General features: G+C 39.2%; 1 protein-coding gene across 1 annotated transcript in view; it reads right to left on the reverse strand.

Moving 5' to 3' along the window:
• The window catches only part of ME2 (malic enzyme 2), a 135,802-nt gene that overhangs the window by 68,981 nt on the left and 45,270 nt on the right, over positions 1-21,551 (reverse strand). Inside the window, exon 2 of the mRNA XM_037805544.1 lies at positions 18,127-18,246. Within this exon, the coding sequence (XP_037661472.1) occupies positions 18,127-18,234 (108 nt within the window). The 5' untranslated portion in view covers positions 18,235-18,246. The remainder of the gene's footprint in view (positions 1-18,126; positions 18,247-21,551) is intronic.

Genomic DNA, 21,551 nt, shown 5'->3' on the forward strand with positions numbered 1-21,551 from the left:
GCTGTGTTGGGAGGCTCCCAGTCTGCTCAAATGATGGCTGAATGGGGCTCTGTTAATTCACACTGCTCCCCCTTCCCAGCTCTGGGACATTCAGCTGAGGTTGCAGGGAAGGCTAATGTCCACGCCCAGTTTTGTGGTGTGTGCCTGTTATTTGAAGCACTTCCGTCACACTGGGTTGTCTGGGGCAGCTCTGGGCTATGGGGCTGGCGATGGGCAGGAGTGTTTCCTGTCCACCAGGATGGTGGCTGTGAGCGGACACCCCCCTTTTCTTGGGAAGTTGTGTTGTTTAGTGAATTTTCTCAGCCACTGGATTATTGCCTTTTGTCTCAGAGCTCTCTTATTTCTGCTCTTGACTTGACGTGCCCAAATTTCAATTCTTTGAAGCTTTCTGTATTGAGCTTCTTAGAGTAATTGTTTTAGAAAAAGCAAAAAGGATTTAAAAAAAAAAAAAAAAAACAAAAAAAAAAAAAAACGGCCCTCCTCAGAGATCTAATGGGTTATTGATATGCTAATAGACAAAGCAACCAGGGCCATTAAGGAAAGGTGCCCTGGGCAGAGAGATCAGCCTTGCTTCGGGATTTGCATATGCGCCTCAAGGCCTGATCTCCGCCCTTCCCCTTTCTGTGTTCACCAGAACTCCAAAAATCCTCTGCTTTTACTTTGGAGCTTCTCGTGTTGTTTTCCTTCTATGCCCGTCTCCTCTCTGCTGGGCTGGCTGCTCTCAGAGTCTCTGGTGTCTGGTCTCAGTCTATCTATGGTTGGAGTTTGAATCAGTAGAATGAGTTTCCGATGAGAGCAGCCACTGCAATTCTCCCTTCTCCTTCCTGGAGCTGACAGCCCCTCCTCCCCCAGGACTGAGCCTGGCAGGGAGGGGCGCGGGTCCCCTGGCCGCAAAAACTTACAGATTTCGCTGATCTCAGCAGTTCCACGTTTTCATGGTGTTGTATGAAGTATGCCCAAAGACAGATTGCTCTGTGGTGTCCAGTCCACGCAGTTCCTGGCTTTTTACCTACTTTCCTGGAGGAGTAACTAAAACATACAGCTCACCAGTCTGCCATCTTGCCCCGCCTCTCACCAAATAGTTATTTTTAAAACTGATAACATTACTATTGAATAATGGTTTATAATGCAAAAATTGCAAACAGTATTCAACAATAAGGTCATGGCTAACTAAATTATAAAACATATCTTAAGGGAACAACAAATCACACTTACATAGCATTTTACAGTATATAAAGTCGTTTCATGGTTTCTTTTTTTCTTTCTCTACAGCAACCTAGATGAGGAAACTGGGGTCCAAAAGGCTATATCTACATTCAAGATTATACAGCCAGGTCTGGGACTCCCATCAGTTTTTGTGATTCCACATCTATTTACTAAACTGTTATGCAGCCATATATTTTAAAGTTTATGAAGCATCATGGAAATATATTTATAATATACCTTTCCCCATGGCAAAATAGCATATTAAATCTATAATTGAGTCATAAAAAGGAATCTTGACAAAATAAAAACAGAAGATGTAGTGAGCTGGTAGAATCGTGAGTGATTTTTCTTTCTTTTAACAGCTACACTATTATCTGTGTAAATAATAACAATCAGAAGAAAATTTTTAATTAGTTTATTAGCAAACTAGCCTGGGGAAGATAAAACTAAAAAAAAATAATAATAATAAACAAAAGCCCTCATAGAACTGAGAATCAGAAAACCAGAACTCCAGATACAAAGCTTGGGCCCTCTTAGGGCTTAAATTTCTTAATCCTCAAAGTAAAGGGGTCATTAATTCTCTTATTCAAAGCTCTTTCTCCAATTAAATTAATGATTTGCATGGGCATATGCTGTTTATTTAGCTCTTTTAGTTCTAACAACCTATGGTTTCATTATTCTAAATGGAGACCCTTAGGATATTTTAATTTGGCTGAAATAAATTAGAGTCTATAGTAATATCTCTTCATAATCTTGCATCTTGAAAACAAGTACTTGGATTAAAAGAGATGTTCACTAATATTATGGGAGAACAAAGAAAATAGAAAATATAGATGCTGTTAATTACTGGTTAATAGCAATGGTGTTCAATTTTTTAAATTTCAGAAGGACTCCTATACCTCTGACACCCCTATCACTTCATAAATAAAATTGTTGGCTTTTCTCTTACTAAGGCCGCCAACAAAGAGGAAGGAAGCACTGGAGAAAAGTTGGGGGTGGGAGACTATACGTACAGTTCAGAGTTAGCCCATCTTGTAACCAAGGAACTGCTATCATTTTATAGCTGTAATCATAATAAACCCTACCTGCACACTACCCAGACTTCCTATTTAAGAAACACCGTCCTAGGTAAGCATTAATGAAAGTAAAACAAAATGTCAGTTATAATAACCTCTAAAAGCTTAAATCTGCCCTGAAAATGAATATTTATTTTTTTTAATTCAGTTTTATTGAGATATATTCACAAACCACACAGTCATCCACGGTGTACAATCAACTGTTCACAGTACCATCATATAGTTGTACATTCATCACCCCACTCTATTTTTGAACATTTTCCTTATACCAGAAAGAATCAGAATAAGAATAAAAAATAAAAATAAAAAAGAACACCCAAATCACCCCCCCATCCCACCCTATTTTTCATTTAGTTTTTGTCCCCATTTTTCTACTCATCCATCCATACACTGGATAAAGGGAGTACAATCCACAAGGTTTTCACAATCACAACAAGGTTTTCACAATCACACTGTAACCCCTTGTACTCTACATTGTTATATAATCATCTTCAAGAGTCAAGGCTACTGGGTTGGAGTTTGGTAGATTCAGGTATTTACTTCTAGCTATTCCAATACATTAAAACCTAAAAAGTGTTATCTATATAGTACGTAAGAATGTCCACCAGAGTGACCTCTCGACTCCATTTGAAATCTCTCAGCCACTGAAGCTCCATTTCGTTTCATTTTGCATCCCCCTTTTGGTCAAGAAGATGTTCTGAATCCCACCATGCTGGGTTCAGATTCATCCCTGGGACTCATATCTTGCATTGCCAGGGAGATTTACACCCCTGGTAGTCAGGTCCCACGTAGAGGGGAGAGCAGCGAGATCACCTGCCAAGGTGGCTTAGTTAGAGAGAGAGGGCCACATCTGAGTAACAAAGAGGCACTCAGGGGGAGACTCTTAGGCAGAATTATAAGCAGGGTTAGCCTCTCCTTTGCAGTAACAAGCTTCACAGAGACCAGCCCCAAGACAGAGGGCTCAGCATGTCAAGCCGTCAGTCCCCAGTGTTTGTGAGAACATCAGCAACAATCCAGGTGAGGAAATCCAACACCTCTGCATCCTCCCCCAGCTCCTCAGGGGGCCCCGAATATATATTTTTAATATCAATTTTAAAAAAAATAAATCCTTAAGCCATTTATAAGCTGATACAAAACATATATTCTGAGAGACTAAACAGCATTTCAGAAACATTAATACTGATTTGGTTTGTGATGAGAAAGAGAGGAAGTAAAAGGCAAATGACTCAGGAAATAGAGTCCATTTAAATAATGCATTTCCTTAACCGCAACACGGATAGGCCCTGTATAGCCAACTCCTGACTAATACCAGTTAATCCAGGAAGATTCAAATGGTTGTTTAGATTTCTGACAATGTGTTAATTTAGATAAAGTAGCACTGAAAAAGGCACACTCTAGCTAAGTAGCAAGGTTTATTCATTAAAAATCCACAATTATTCATGTTAGGTATTCTAAATTGTGTGTGGTCTTTTGGTATAGGAACTATGTCTTACAATACTTAATACATAATTAAGATACAAATAAAATATGCTTATCAACTAAAAACTTTTTAAATGTAGTTTAAAACTATTCAGAGAGAGGCGGGGCAAGATGGAAGACTGGTGAGCTGTATGTTTTAGTTACTCCTCCAGGAAAGTAGGTAGAAAGCCAGGAACTGCGTGGACTGGACACCACAGAGCAATCTGTCTTTGGGCATACTTCATACAACACTCATGAAAATGTCAAACTGCTGAGATCAGCGAAATCTGTAAGTTTTTGCGGCCAGGGGACCCGCGCCCCTCCCTGCCAGCCTCAGTCCCGTGGGAGGAGGGGCTGTCAGCTCCGGGAAGGAGAAGGGAGAACTGCAGTGGCTGCTCTTATCGGAAACTCATTCTACTGATCCAGACTCCAACCACAGATAGACAGAGACCAGACACCAGAGAATCTGTGAGCAGCCAGCCCAGCAGAGAGGAGACAGGCATAGAAAAAAAAAAACAACACGAAAAACTCCAAAATAAAAGCAGAGGATTTTTAGAGTTCTGGTGAACACAGAAAGGGGAAGGGCGGAGCTCAGGCCCTAAGGCGCATATGCAAATCCCGAAGAAAAGCTGATCTCTCTGCCCTGTGGACCTTTCCTTAATGGCCCTGGTTGCTTTGTCTCTTAGCATTTCAATAACCCATTAGATCTCTGAGGAGGACCCTTTTCTTTTTTTTTTTTTTTTTTTAATCCTTTTTTCTTTCTCTAAAACAATTACTCTAAGAAGCCCAATACAGAAAGCTTCAAAGACTTTCAATTTGGGCACGTCAAGTCAAGAGCAGAACTAAGAGAGCTCTGAGACAAAAGGCAATAATTCAGTGGCTGAGAAAATTCACTAAACACCACAACTTCCCAAGAAAAGGGGGGTGTCCGCTCACAGCCACCATCCTGGTGGACAGGAAACACTCCTGCCCATAGCCAGCCCCATAGCCCAGAGCTGCCCCAGACAACCCAGTGTGACGGAAGGGCTTCAAATAACAGGCACACACCACAAAACTGGGCGTGGACATTAGCCGTCCCTGCAACCTCAGCTGATTGTCCCAGAGTTGGGAAGGTGGAGCAGTGTGAATCAACAAAGCCCCATTCAGCCATCATTTGAGCAGACTGGGAGCCTCCCTACACAGCCCAGCAGCCCAGAACTGCCCTGAGGGGACGGCACTCACCTGTGACATAGCACAGTCATCCCTCAACAGAGGACCCGGGGTGCACAGCCTGGAAGAGGGGCCCACTTGCAAGTCTCAGGAGCCATACGCCAATACCAAGGACTTGTGGGTCAGTGGCAGAGACAAACTGTGGCAGGACTGAACTGAAGGATTAGACTATTGCACCAGCTTTAAAACTCTAGGATCACCAGGGAGATTTAATTGTTAGGGCCACCCCCCCCTCCCCGACTGCCCAGAAACACGCCCCACATACAGGGCAGGCAACACCAACTACACACGCAAGCTTGGTACACCAATTGGGCCCCACAAGACTCACTCCCCCACTCACCAAAAAGGCTAAGCAGGGGAGAACTGGCTTGTGGAGAACAGGTGGCTCGTGGACGCCACCTGCTGGTTAGTTAGAGAAAGTGTAATCCACGAAGCTGTAGATCTGATAAATTAGAGATAAGGACTTCAATAGGTCCACAAACCCTAAAAGAACCCTATCAAGTTCAGCAAATGCCACGAGCCCAAAAACAACAGAAAATTATAAAGCATATGAAAAAACCAGACGATATGGATAACCCAAGCCCAAGCACCCAAATCAAAAGACCAGAAGAGACACAGCACCTAGAGCAGCTACTCAAAGAACTAAAGATGAACAATGAGACCATAGTACGGGATATGAAGGAAATCAAGAAGACTCTAGAAGAGCATAAAGAAGACACTGCAAGACTAAATAAAAAAATGGATGATCTTATGGAAATTAAAGAAACTGTTGACCAAATTAAAAAGATTCTGGACACTCATAGTACAAGACTAGAGGAAGTTGAACAACGAATCAGTGACCCGGAAGATGACAGAATGGAAAATGAAAGCATAAAAGAAAGAATGGGGAAAAAAATTGAAAAAATCGAAATGGACCTCAGGGATATGATAGATAATATGAAACGTCCAAATATAAGACTCATTGGTGTCCCAGAAGGGGAAGAAAAGGGTAAAGGTCTAGGAAGAGTATTCAAAGAAATTGTTGGGGAAAACTTCCCAAATCTTCTAAACAACATAAATACACAAATCATAAATGCTCAGCGAACTCCAAATAGAATAAATCCAAATAAACCCACTCCAAGACATATACTGATCACACTGTCAAACACAGAAGAGAAGGAGCAAGTTCTGAAAGCAGCAAGAGAAAAGCAATTCACTACATACAAAGGAAACAGCATAAGACTAAGTAGTGACTACTCAGCAGCCACCATGGAGGCGAGAAGGCAGTGGCACGATATATTTAAAATTCTGAGTGAGAAAAATTTCCAGCCAAGAATACTTTATCCAGCAAAGCTCTCCTTCAAATTTGAGGGAGAGCTTAAATTTTTCACAGACAAAGAAATGCTGAGAGAATTTGCTAACAAGAGACCTGCCCTACTGGAGATACTAAAGGGAGCCCTACAGACAGAGAAACAAAGACAGGACAGAGAGACTTGGAGAAAGGTTCAGTACTAAAGAGATTCGGTATGGGTACAATAAAGGATATTAATAGAGAGAGGGGAAAAATATGGCAAACATAAACCAAAGGATAAGATGGCTGATTCAAGAAATGCCTTCACGGTTATAACGTTGAATGTAAATGGATTAAACTCCCCAATTAAAAGATATAGATTCGCAGAATGGATCAAAAAAAATGAACCATCAATATGTTGCATACAAGAGACTCATCTTAGACATAGGGACACAAAGAAACTGAAAGTGAAAGGATGGAAAAAAATATTTCATGCAAGCTACAGCCAAAAGAAAGCAGGTGTAGCAATATTAATCTCAGATAAAATAGACTTCAAATGCAGGGATGTTTTGAGAGACAAAGAAGGCCACTACATACTAATAAAAGGGGCAATTCAGCAAGAAGAAATAACATTCGTAAATGTCTATGCACCCAATCAAGGTGCCACAAAATACATGAGAGAAACACTGGCAAAACTAAAGGAAGCAATTGATGTTTCCACAATAATTGTGGGAGACTTCAACACATCACTCTCTCCTATAGACAGATCAACCAGACAGAAGACCAATAAGGAAATTGAAAACCTAAACAATCTGATAAATGAATTAGATTTAACAGACATATACAGAACATTACATCCCAAATCACCAGGATACACATACTTTTCTAGTGCTCACGGAACTTTCTCCAGAATAGATCATATGCTGGGACATAAAACAAGCCTCAATAAATTTAAAAAGATTGAAATTATTCAAAGCACATTCTCTGACCACAATGGAATACAATTAGAAGTCAATAACCATCAGAGACTTAGAAAATTCACAAATACCTGGAGGTTAAACAACACACTCCTAAACAATCAGTGGGTTAAAGAAGAAATAGCAAGAGAAATTGCTAAATATATAGAGACGAATGAAAATGAGAACACAACATACCAAAACCTATGGGATGCAGCAAAAGCAGTGCTAAGGGGGAAATTTATAGCACTAAACGCATATATTAAAAAGGAAGAAAGAGCCAAAATCAAAGAACTAATGGATCAACTGAAGAAGCTAGAAAATGAACAGCAAACCAATCCTAAACCAAGTAGAAGAAAAGAAATAACAAGGATTAAAGCAGAAATAAATGACATAGAGAACAAAAAAACAATAGAGAGGATAAATATCACCAAAAGTTGGTTCTTTGAGAAGATCAACAAGATTGACAAGCCCCTAGCTAGACTGACAAAATCAAAAAGAGAGAAGACCCATATAAACAAAATAATGAATGAAAAAGGTGACATAACTGCAGATCCTGAAGAAATTAAAAAAATTATAAGAGGATATTATGAACAACTGTATGGCAATAAACTGGACAATGTAGAAGAAATGGACAATTTCCTGGAAACATATGAACAACCTAGACTGACCAGAGAAGAAATAGAAGAACTCAACCAACCCATCACAAGCAAAGAGATCCAATCAGTCATCAAAAATCTTCCCACAAATAAATGCCCAGGGCCAGATGGCTTCACAGGGGAATTCTACCAAACTTTCCAGAAAGAACTGACACCAATCTTACTCAAACTCTTTCAAAACATTGAAGAAAATGGAACACTACCTAACTCATTTTATGAAGCTAACATCAATCTAATACCAAAACCAGGCAAAGATGCTACAAAAAAGGAAAACTACCGGCCAATCTCCCTAATGAATATAGATGCAAAAATCCTCAACAAAATACTTGCAATTCGAATCCAAAGACACATTTAAAAAATCATACACCATGACCAAGTGGGGTTCATTCCAGACATGCAAGGATGGTTCAACATAAGAAAAACAATCAATGTATTACAACACATTAAAAACTCTAAAGGGAAAAATCAATTGATCATCTCAATAGATGCTGAAAAAGCATTTGACAAAATCCAACATCCCTTTTTGATAAAAACACTTCAAAAGGTAGGAATTGAAGGAAACTTCCTCAACATGATAAAGAGCATATATGAAAAACCCACAGCCAGCATAGTACTCAATGGTGAGAGACTGAAAGCCTTCCCTCTAAGATCAGGAACAAGACAAGGATGCCCGCTGTCACCACTGTTATTCAACATTGTGCTGGAAGTGCTAGCCAGGGCAATCCGGCAAGACAAAGAAATAAAAGGCATCCAAATTGGAAAAGAAGAAGTAAAACTGTCATTGTTTGCAGACGATATGATCTTATATCTAGAAAACCCTGAGAAATCGACGATACACCTACTAGAGCTAATAAACAAATTTAGCAAAGTAGCGGGATACAAGATTAATGCACATAAGTCAGTAATGTTTCTATATGCTAGAAATGAACAAACTGAAGAGACACTCAAGAAAAAGATACCATTTTCAATAGCAACTAAAAAAATCAAGTACCTAGGAATCAACTTAACCAAAGATGTAAAAGACCTATACAAAGAAAACTACATAACTCTACTAAAAGAAATAGAAGGGGACCTTAAAAGATGGAAAAATATTCCATGTTCATGGATAGGAAGGCTAAATGTCATTAAGATGTCAATTCTACCCAAACTCATCTACAGATTCAATGCAATCCCAATCAAAATTCCAACAACCTACTTTGCAGACTTGGAAAAGCTAGTTATCAAATTTATTTGGAAAGGGAAGATGCCTCGAATTGCTAAAGACACTCTAAAAAAGAAAAACGAAGTGGGAGGACTTACACTCCCTGACTTTGAAGCTTATTATAAAGCCACAGTTGCCAAAACAGCATGGTACTGGCACAAAGATAGACATATAGATCAATGGAATCGAATTGAGAATTCAGAGATAGACCCTCACATCTATGGCCGACTGATCTTTGATAAGGCCCCCAAAGTCACTGAACTGAGTCATAATGGTCTTTTCAACAAATGGGGCTGGGAGAGTTGGATATCCATATCCAAAAGAATGAAAGAGGACCCCTACCTCACCCCCTACACAAAAATTAACTCAAAATGGACCAAAGATCTCAATATAAAAGAAAGTACCATAAAACTCCTAGAAGATAATGTAGGAAAACATCTTCAAGACCTTGTATTAGGCGGCCACTTCCTATACTTTACACCAAAAGCACAAGCAACAAAAGAGAAAATAGATAAATGGGAACTCCTCAAGCTTAGAAGTTTCTGCACCTGAAAGGAATTTCTCAAAAAGGTAAAGAGGCAGCCAACTCAATGGGAAAAAATTTTTGGAAACCATGTATCTGACAAAAGACTGATATCTTGCATATACAAAGAAATCCTACAACTCAATGACAATAGTACAGACAGCCCAATTATAAAATGGGCAAAAGATATGAAAAGACAGTTCTCTGAAGAGGAAATACAAATGGCCAAGAAACACATGAAAAAATGTTCAGCTTCACTAGCTATTATAGAGATGCAAATTAAAACCACAATGAGATACCATCTAACACCAGTTAGAATGGCTGCCATTAAACAAACAGGAAACTACAAATGCTGGAGGGGATGTGGAGAAATTGGAACTCTTATTCACTGTTGGTGGGACTGTATAATGGTTCAGCCACTCTGGAAGTCAGTCTGGCAGTTCCTTAGAAAACTAGATATAGAGCTACCATTCGATCCAGCGATTGCACTTCTCGGTATATACTCGGAAGATCGGAAAGCAGTGACACGAACAGATATCTGCACGCCAATGTTCATAGCAGCATTATTCTCAATTGCCAAGAGATGGAAACAACCCAAATGTCCTTCAACAGATGAGTGGATAAATAAAATGTGGTATATACACACGATGGAATACTACGCGTCAGTAAGAAGGAACGATCTCGTGAAACATATGACAACATGGATGAACCTTGAAGACATAATGCTGAGTGAAATAAGCCAGGCACAAAAAGAGAAATATTATATGCTACCACTAATGTGAACTTTCAAAAATGTAAAACAAATGGTTTATAATGTAGAATGTAGGGGAACTAGCAGTAGAGAGTAATTAAGGAAGGGGGAACAATAATCCAAGAAGAACAGATAAGCTTTTTAACGTTCTGGGGATGCCCAGAAATGACTATGGTCTGTTAATTTCTGATGGATATAGTAGGAACAAGTTCACAGAAAGGTTGCTATATTATGTAACTTTCTTGGGGTAAAGTAGGAACATGTTGGAAGTTAAGCAGTTATCTTAGGTTAGTTGTCTTTTTCTTACTCCCTTGTTATGGTCTCTTTGAAATGTTCTTTTATTGTATGTTTGTTTTCTTTTTAACTTTTTTTTTCATACAGTTGATTTAAAAAAGAAGGGAAAGTTAAAAAAAAAAAAAAGAAAGAAAGAAAAACAAGGAAAAAAAAATGATGTAGTGCCCCCTTGAGGAGCCTGTGGAGAATGCAGGGGTATTCGCCTACCCCACCTCGATGGTTGCTAACATGACCACAGACATAGGGGACTGGTGGTTTGATGGGTTGAGCCCTTTACCACAGGTTTTACCCTTGGGAAGACGGTTGCTGCAAAGGAGAGGCTAGGCCTCCTTATGGTTGTGCCTAAGAGCCTCCTCCCGAATGCCTCTTTGTTGCTCAGATGTGGCCCTGTCTCTCTAGCTAAGCCAACTTGAAAGGTGAAATCACTGCCCTCCCCCCTACGTGGGATCAGACACCCAGGGGAGTGAATCTCCCTGGCAACGTGGAATATGACTCCCGGGGAGGAATGTAGACCCGGCATCGTGGGACGGAGAACATCTTCTTGACCAAAAGGGGGATGTGAAAGGAAATGAAATAAGCTTCAGTGGCAGAGAGATTCCAAAACGAGCCGAGAGGTCACTCTGGTGGGCACTCTTACGCACACTTTAGACAACCCTTTTTAGGTTCTAAAGAATTGGGGTAGCTGGTGGTGGATACCTGAAACTATCAAACTACAACCCAGAACCCATGAATCTCGAAGACAGATGTATAAAAATGTAGCTTATGAGGGGTGACAATGGGATTGGGAAAGCCATAAGGACCACACTCCACTTTGTCTAGTTTATGGATGGATGAGTAGAAAAATAGGGGAAGGAAACAAACAGACAAAGGTACCCAGTGTTCTTTTTTACTTCAATTGCTCTTTTTCACTCTAATTATTATTCTTGTTATTTTTGTGTGTGTGCTAATGAAGGTGTCAGGGATTGATTTAGGTGATGAATGTACAACTATGTAATGGTACTGTGAACAATCGAAAGTACGATTTGTTTTGTATGACTGCGTGGTATGTGAATATATCTCAATAAAATGATGATTAAAAAAAAAAGGAATATTAACATATCATTCAATTAGCTAAGATTTGGTAACATGAAATGAGTTCAGGAGAAACAAGAAATTAGCACACTGGGAAAAAGAGTTGTGAAGGAGGCTACTTCTTATCTTCTTACTTTGCAAGAGTAGATAACAATACTCCTATTAAATCCAAACTTCTTTCCCGAAACAAATCCCCTATTTAATTATCTGCCAAACCAACAGCATCAACTGCTTTAGGGTTTCTTTTTCTATCTGTTTCTTTGCCCAACCATCAATTCATCTATCCAGCAGGTATTGGGGTCTGTGTGTGCTAACTATGCTAAGGTGCTGAGGTACAGAAGTAAGACCTGGTCCTTGTTCCCAAGGAAGTCATGCTCTCATGGAGAATTAGGTAATTCCAAGAGAGTATAATAAATTGTAATGAGAGATAAGCACAAGAATGCTAAGAGAATATCTAGGAGGATTAGCCCAGTGTGAGGACAAGGAAGGATAGGGTAGAGGAGTCAGGGTGAACTTCCTGGAGGAAAGAATGCAGAGCTGTTTTAAAAACGATTTGAAAAATTAGTCAAATGCGGAGGAAAGGAGAACTCCAAACTTACACTTTTATAGCTGCTACATAGTTCAAAGTGCTATTAGCTACATTACTTAAGTGAGAAAACTGAGGCCTAGAGAGGTTAAATGATTTGACAAAGTTTCATGGCTAGTTAATTGCAGAGCTCAAATAAGCACCCAGTGCAGCTGCTGTGGAAGACAATTTGGCAGTTCCTCAGAAGGCTAAGTATAGAACTACCATATGACCCACTTCTAGGTATATATGCAAAAAAACTGAAAGCAAGGACTTGAACAGATATTTGCACACTGATGTTCATAGTGACATGATTCACAGTTGCCAAAAGATGGAAAGAAACCAAGTGCCCATCAATTGATGTATGGATACACAAAATGTGGTATATACCAGAAAAGGATTGGCTTTTATAAAGGGGGTGTTTTTGGTTACAAAATTACAGTCTTATGGCCCTGCAAATGTTCAAACAAAGGCATAAACAGTAGGGTACCTTCACTGAAGAATACTGATGGTGTCTGGAAAACATCTGTTAGCAGGAAAGGCACGTGGCTGGTGTCTGCTTGCTCCCAGGTTGTTGTTTTTTTTTTTTTTTAATTAAATTCAGTTTTATTAAAATACATTCACACACCATACAATCATCCATGATATACAATCCACTGTCCACAGTATGATAACATAGTTATGCGTTCATCACCACAATCTATCTCTGAACATTGTCCTTACATCAGAAAGAACCAGAACAAGAATAAAAAATAAAAGTGAAAAAAGAACACCCAAATCATCCCCCCATCCCACCCCATTTGTCCTTTAGTTTTTATCCCCATTCCTCCACTCATCCATACACTACATAAAGGGGGTGTGATCCACAAGGTCTTCACAATCACACTGTCACCCCTTATAATCTACATTATTATATAATTGTCTTCAGGAGTCCAGACTGCTGGGTTGGAGTTTGGTAGTTTCAGGTATTTACTTCTAGCTATTCCGATACATTAAAGCCTAAGAGGTGTTATCTATATAGTGCATAAGAATGTCCACCAGAGTGACCTCTCGACTCCATTTGGAATCTCTCAGCCACTGAAACTATTTCGTCTCATTTTGCATCCCCCTTTTGGTCAAGAAGATACTCTCAGTCCCACGATGCCGGGTCCACATTCATCCCCAGGAGACATACTCTGTATTGCCAGGGAGATTTACACCCCTGGGAGTTGGGTCCCACGTAGGGGGGAGGGCAGCGAGTTCACCTGTCGAGATGGCTCAGTTAAAGAGAGAGAGGGCCACATCTGAGCAACAAAGAGGTACTCAGGGGGAGACTCTTAGGCACCATTACATGCAAGTTTAGACTCTCCTTTGTGGTAATGAGCTTCATAAGGGCAAGTCCCATGCTCGAGGGCTCAACACATCAAACCGCCAGTCCCAATGTTTGTGACAAAATCAACACCAGTCCAGGTGAGGATGTCCAACACATCCGAACCTTCCCCCAGATCCTTGGGGCTGGGGAGGGGGAGGCTGTAAATATATTTTTTATTATCTGCCCAAATTACTCTAGGATGTGTCATTATTTCACTCCAGCCTATACTAACCTACCGTATCTCACTTCTTATTCAAAGTTCCATGCAATTGTGGTGTTTGAAAAAATTGACTGTAGAGCTGTACCATTTAGAAAATTTAGATCCTGTACCAAATAGATATCTATTCCCTTGGTCTCACATGAAAGTTGAAGTTTTAAAACACAATCAGTTTCAACCTTTACCCTTTGGCCTGGCTTGCCCTGGTCTTAACCAAACCTGCTTCATTCATATCACTAATTGAAGTCTGGGCTCTTTTTCAGCTTTTTTTTTTTTTTTTTTTTTTGACAGTGGCTGTATGCACTAATACTGACATTCATATCTGCCGAGCTCTAGCTCTGAGTTTCAGGTGTCTCAGAGATATGCATTGTTCCAGAGACCAATCAGGTTATATGCTAGGGGATCAGCATCTCAAAGTTTAGAGATAGGCCTTACAATTCAGGGATAGAGTTAACTGCTGTAAGAGCTTACAATCTAGGGACTATTACAATTATTGTGTCCACGTTAGGCTATGTTCTAAGATTCAATTCTGAGTTTACACATTGTAGTTAGTCCATATTGGTGAGGCATCATCCCTCTCATCCCAGATTGCTTTTAAAATGGCATTCTCCAGAATGTCAGCATCAGCTTTCAACAACTGCCTTCAAAATGTTTCTCTAAGCTGCAGCTGCTCTGAGGTCCTTCTGTTTGTAAGCTTTTATAGGGCTCCAGTAAACTAATCAAGACCCACGCTGAATGAGCGGGTCACACCTCCATGGAAATAATCTAATCAAAGGTGTTACCCACAGTTGGGTGGGTCACATCTGGAAACAAACCTAATCCAAAGATTCCAACCTAATCAACACTAATACGTCTGACCCCACAAGATTTCATTTAAGAGCATGGCATTTTTGGGGACATAGTACATCCAAATCAGCACAACCTGCAATGGAATATTACTCAGCTATAAAAAGGAATGAAGTCCTAAAACATCCAATGACATGGATGAACCTTGAAGGCATCATGCTGAATGAAATAAGCCAGACTTAAAAGGACACATATTGTATGATCTCACTGATTTGAAACAATTAGAATAAGCAGAATTAATGACCCCTGATGGGAGTCCCAGACCTGACCCCTTACTGGCTGTATAATCTTGAATGTAGATAAAGCCTTTTGGACCCCAATTTCCTCATCTAGGTTGCTGTAGAGGAAAAAAAAGAAACTGTAAAATGACTTTATATACTGTAAAATGCTATGTAAGTGTGAGTTGTTGTTCCCTTAAGATGTTTTATAATTTAGTTAGCCATGACCTTAGAATCCAGAATATAGGCTACCAGGGGCAGGGTGGGGATAGGGAATGGGAAGTTAAGGCTTAAAAGGTACAGGGTTCCTATTTGGAACAATGGAAATGTTTTGGTAATGGATGTTTGTGATGGTAGCACAACATTGTGAAGGTAATTAACTGAAATATATATCTGAATGTGGTTAAAAAGGAAAATGTTAGGTTGTATATATGGTAACAGAATAAAATTAAAAAACAAAATCCATGGAACTGCACTACACAGTGAAATCTAAGTTAAACTATGGAATATAGTTAAGGTACAATTATAAAAATGTGCTATCATTGTAACAGATGTTTCACATCAGTGCAAAGTGTTAGTAACAGAGTGGTAAATGGGAATCCTGTATTTTATGCATGATTGTTCTGTAAACCTACAACTTCTCTAAAAAAGAAAAAATATTAACACCTAAGCTCCTGTTCATAACCTAGCATAATAACATCCAAACCTTTAAAAAAATAAGGACTTTTTTTAATTTCAAAAAGTTTCAGAGACTCCCTACATAACAACAGGTATACCTTCAGGAGACAGTGGTTACAGATACACTTTTTAAAAGACTAAGAATTCAGTATTGCCTTTAATTACTCTTTTATTAATTGAAGCAGTAATATATTCTTAAAAATATTTATAAATATGTGAAAAATAATTTGGTCTACAATGTTTGAAATGCAAACTTAATTTCTTAACTACTAAGTACCCAAGAAGTCCATGACCCACAAGGGAGGAATCACTGGTTTATGTTCCTTCTTAAACAAAAACACCACAAAACTCTTCCTGATACTTAGGTGGGCTTCCAGAAGTGGCCCTTTAATGGGGTAACCATTTGGTCAGTATCCAACTTTAGAGATTTCAGAAGGTCAGAGCACTAGATTTTATTTTCTTTATAGAAGCACAATAATGCATTTCAGACTATTCTCCTCCTCAAAATTCACTTACCACTTGTGCCAGTTTGGATGTATTATGTCCCCCAAAACACCATGTTCTTCAGCGCAATCTTGTGGGAGCAGACATATTTAGTCTTGAATAGGTTGGAAACTTTGGATTGGGTTGTTTCCATGGAGAGGTGACCCACCCAACTGAAGGTGATAACTCTGACTGGATTATTTCCATAGAGGTTGGCCCCACCCATTCATTGGAGCTCTGAAAGAGCTCAGACAGAAGGAGCTCGGTGCTACAGCCAAGAGAGACATTTTGGAGATGGCCATTGAAAGCAGACTTTTGCTGACACTTTGCTCTGGAGAAGCTAAGAGAGGACAAAAAACACCCCAAGAGCAATGTTTTGAAGAACACACAGGAGCTGAGAGAGGAGCTGGAACACAACCCAGGATCAGCAGATGTCAGCCATGTGTGCCTTCCAGCTAACAGAGGTTTTCCAGACACCATTGGCCTTCCTTCGGTGAAACTATACTAATATTGATGCCATAATTTGGACATCTTCATGACCTTCAGACTGTAAATTTGTAACCAAATAAACCCCCTTTATAAAAGCTAATCCATTTCTGATATTTTGCATAACGGCAGCATTAGCAAACTGGAACACCACTTAATGTGCTTATAAATTTCTTATAAATCCTAAGTCCCCAGGGTAGAATTTAAATAAATTATTTCTACAAGGATTAAAAAATAATGAAGCCAATATATTTATCAAATGTCTACTGTATGTATGGCACTGTAAAATACATGAAGAAATATTTGAATGGTCCCTGCCCAAAAGGAACCTGAGATAGTCAAGAAGACATGAACTCATGAAAACTTAAATAGTAAAAATGCTTTCAGTAGCAGCTAAAGACATGAAAAGAAACACAGCAACATATATTGATTATTTGACAGATGATCAGGAAAGTAAAAACTGCTACAAGGATTCACAGAAAGGCGCACTCACTCTAGTCTATAGCAGTGTGAAAAGACTCTACAGGAAAACCAGATTTTGTATCCGAGTTCCATCTTGAAGAGTAAGTAAGATTTGTGCAGGTGAGCCTAAAGCAAGAGAGGATATTCTAACCCTCCTTTAATTCACCACTGCTTGCTGAATTTTCATTCTGTTCCAGGTACCAAGAATGCAAAGATGGAATGTTCTGTATGATCCTTGGTCAAATTCCCCTTTGTATGCCTGAAACATCCTCCAAATTTACCATACTATACAATTAATTATTTTGCCCCATATTGATAAACAAATGGGATTGGCATATTTTGACTGCTGACTTATTTTATAATAAGTCATACCTTAATCTGAATGCATCTTTCCCAAATGGTAAATTTCACACATCAAAAGTAGCCCAACTGTGCAAAGCTTGCACGCTTCCTGTAAAAAATCTCTTTCCAGAATTATGTTTACTTACCATTTAATACTATCACTGAAAAACAGAGCCTTGCCCATTGATTCCAGCTGAGATGAGGAATGAAGTCATGCCTGGACCTTAATATTCCCATCACTTCTGCCCCAAGGGTGGTAGTAACAAGGGTCAGAGGCCTCTCGCTTTAAACCTGTAGTCTGATTAACGGGAAGAATGATCTGTGTGCCTGCCAATCCAAAAGGTTGGGTGGAGATGGGGTGTAGGCCAGAATAGTTTGGACTTGAGGTAAAATTTCATTTCACAATTTGACTCCACCCTCCCAGGGCCTGACTGGCCTGGGAGGAGAACCTGATCTGAGCTGAGGAAATCTAAATATCCCACATCTGCCCAAAGGCCAGGCCAGAATCCTACTATGGGTTTTGTTTTGTTTTGTTTTGTTGGGGGGGGGTGGGTGGTTTAAAGCTAAAAAAGTCAATCCTCTTCTGGTGAGAGAGTTGTGAGGGGTGAAACCTGGGAGGTACCAAGCAGCCTTGTTTTCCTGCCACGTGAGGAGAGTGCAGAGTTCATACACAGAAAGCAAGTACCTCTGAAGAGTTTTAGTACAGAGCTGCAAAATATAGAAATTTCATATCTTATCAGCCTGAAATATATCAAATTTTTACCAGGAAGAGAGAGGATGTGTGTTAAGTTTAATGGTACTAACCTTGTTTGTTCTTGGGTTCAGCATAAGCGGCCGGCCTTTCTCCTTGGTGTGCAAATGGCGGTGGGCCCAGGAACAAGGGGTGGCCACCGCTCTCAGCCGGGATAACATCTTTTCCTGCACCTGGGCAGAACAAAGCACAGACACCACTAATGAGAAATGTATTCATAAGTTTACAATAACTTGTGTTTCCACATATGAATGAGCTTCTTCAGCAGACATTTATATCTTCGTAGGTTGTAAAGGTTGCATGGGGGAGCCAGGGAAACGAGGACGGCTGGAAAGAGGCAAAACACTGTCGAGAGGGACAGTAAGGTGAAGGCAAAGACGACTCACTTTTCCTGACAACACTCTGGATCCTTTATTGCTGCTCTTTAAGCACCAACATTCTGTGCCAGACATACTGCTGAACACTTACACTATTTCTAATCCACAAAAGTGTGGCAGGGTATGTTATTTCCCACTTGAGAGACTAAGAAACTGAGGCTCAGAGATGTCAGGAAACAAGGTAATACCCAGTAAACAGCAAAGTGAATTCCAGGTAGAGCAGTGTGGGAGTTGAGCTTGAAGGTACAAAGTATGTAACATGAGAGGCCCAGAACGGACACATTCAGAAGCTATCCAAGCTATCCAGATTCTTAATCCAGGCCTAGAATTTCAATGTACTCTAATCAATGTCTAAATGTAATGCACCTGAATTTTAAATCACTAAAATTCAAAGATCAAATGAGATAATCATTAATGGGCAGTCAAAATGCAAGAGTAACAACTCTTTCTATTTTCCCAGTTTCATCTTATTTGTAACCACACTATTAAATTAAGCATAATTTAATCTCATGTAAAAGATCAAAATCATATGATTTTCATTATTTTCAAAAAGAAAATTTAATTGTATCCCATCTAATTTAAGAAAAGGCAAAGAGGGAGGACTTAGGGAAAATGAGTTAGGTGCAAACTATAAACAATGAGGTTTTACTGTTTATCAACATGAACTCAAACTTTAACTGCTTTTTCCAGACAGGCTGTTAGGGACTACTGAATGGAAATACATAGATTTTGTACTAGCTAAGAAGTGAGGTATGTCATTGAATTTGGCAGCATGTCTTCTAATAGCCTAAACATATAATAGGAATCAATCTAATAAAATGTACATCCAATACTCAATGATTGTGGCTAATTCATCTCATCCTTTACATAACTATAATTGAACTTATTTTCATCATTAATAATAGAGATAAATCTTACTCTCCAAATTTGTTTCAAGCCCCTAGTCAAGTATCTGTTTTTTTCCTTAGGAGTTTCAATGTGCAACTGACCAGAAACATTAAATTTGATTGAAGTGTTGAGACAATTATTAAATAAAAGAACATCTATTATGTAAAAAAATAAAGATTGGAGCGGTAGAGCTAAAATATGGTAATTTAGCCATGTTCATTCACTTGGTTATATAATCAATCTTTACTTTTAACTTTTCCATTATGGATTTCTGTAATGTTGCCTTTTATACATTATCTTAATAAATATTAAATAATGAGTAAGCTGCTATCCACTGTTGAACAATATCTAAGCCAAATAAAATTGGCAAGTTAAATTATGGCATTTTAGAAGGTCTATACATGTCATTTTTCTTCTTAATTTCATACAGATAATTTGAAAAATAAAAGTGTTATTACTGAAAAAGGTGTGCTGGCGGACGGGGTTTACATCTGTGGCTTTCATGAGCTCTACAGTACTACCCCAGTACCTGGCCAACTACATGGGTGAGCAGCCTGAAGAAGAGAATATATAATTCCTTTGTGCACACTGGTTCAATTCCTTCTCTCAAACTCACCAACCAGATAAGAAACGTGGGGAGACAGGCAAGAAGGGTTCCTCCATACAGAAGCATAAAAACAAGGAAATGAAGGTTTGCACTTAATAAAGTAGAAGCAGCAAACCATTACTTCCATTCCCCTTCTCCCTTCATGCCTCTATAATAAAGAAAGTGAAAAGACAAGCCAGAATGGGAGAAAATATTTGCAAATCATATATCTGATAAGGGACATGCACCTAGAATATTTTTAAAACTTTTGCAACTCAATAAAAAGACAGATAATCCCACAAAGGAGAGTCTAAACTTGTAAGCAATGGTGCCTAAGAGTCTCCCCCTGAGTGCCTCTTTGTTGCTCAGATGTGGCCCTCTCTCTCTCTAACTGAGCCATCTCAACAGGTGAACTCGCTGCCTTCCCCCCTACGTGGGACCCGACTCCCAGGGGTGTAAATCTCCCTGGCAACGCAGAGTATGACTCCCAGGGATGAATGTGGACCCGGCATCGTGGGACTGAGAGTATCTTCTTGACCAAAAGGGGGATGCAAAATGAGACGAAATAGTTTCAGTGGCTGAGAGATTCCAAATGGAGTCGAGAGGTCACTTTGGTGGACATTCTTAGGCACTATATAGATAACACCTCTTAGGCTTTAATGTATCGGAATAGCTAGAAGTAAATACCTGAAACTACCAAACTCCAACCCAGCAGTCTGGACTCCTGAAGACAATTATATAATAATGTAGATTACAAGGGGTGATAGTGTGATTGTGAAGACCTTGTGGATCACACCCCCTTTATCTAGTGTATGGATGAGTGGAGGAATGGGGATAAAAACTAAAGGACAAACGGGGTGGGATGGGGGATGATTTGGGTGTTCTTTTTTCACTTTTATTTTTTATTCTTGTTCTGGTTCTTTCTATGTAAGGAAAATGTTCAGAGATAGATTGTGGTGATGAACGCATAACTATGTTATCATACTGTGGACAGTGGATTGTATACCATGGATGATTGTACGGTATGTGAATGTATTTCAATAAAACTGAATTTAATAAAAAAAAAACCAGATAATCCAATTAACAATGGATAAAAGATTTGAATAGACATTTCTCCAAAGATATAAAAATGGGCAATAAGCACATGAAAAGATATTCAACATCATCACTCAATAGGGAAATGCAACTCAAAACCACAATGAGATACCACTTCACACTCATTAGGATGGCTATCATCCAAACACACACACACATACACAAAGTGTTGGAGAGGATGTGGAAAAATTGGAACCTTTGTATTTTGCTGGTGGCATTGCAAGGTGGTGCAGCTTTCTGGAACAGTCTGAAAATTCCTCAAAATGTTAAATAGCAGTTACCATATGATCTAGCCATCCTACTCTTAGATATATAACCAAGAGAACTAAAAACCTGTGTCCCTACAAAAACCTATAATGATAAAAATAAAGAGCAACATATTCATAATAGCCATAAAGTAGAAACAGCCCAAATGTTCATCACCTCATGAATGCATGAATAAAATGAGTACATCCATACACTGGAATGTTATTCAGTCATAAAAAGGAATGGAGTATCGATACTTGCTATAACACAGATGAACCTTGAAAAC

The sequence above is a fragment of the Choloepus didactylus genome, chromosome 16, assembly GCF_015220235.1.
Source record: "Choloepus didactylus isolate mChoDid1 chromosome 16, mChoDid1.pri, whole genome shotgun sequence".
Classification (NCBI taxonomy): Eukaryota; Metazoa; Chordata; class Mammalia; order Pilosa; family Megalonychidae; genus Choloepus; species Choloepus didactylus.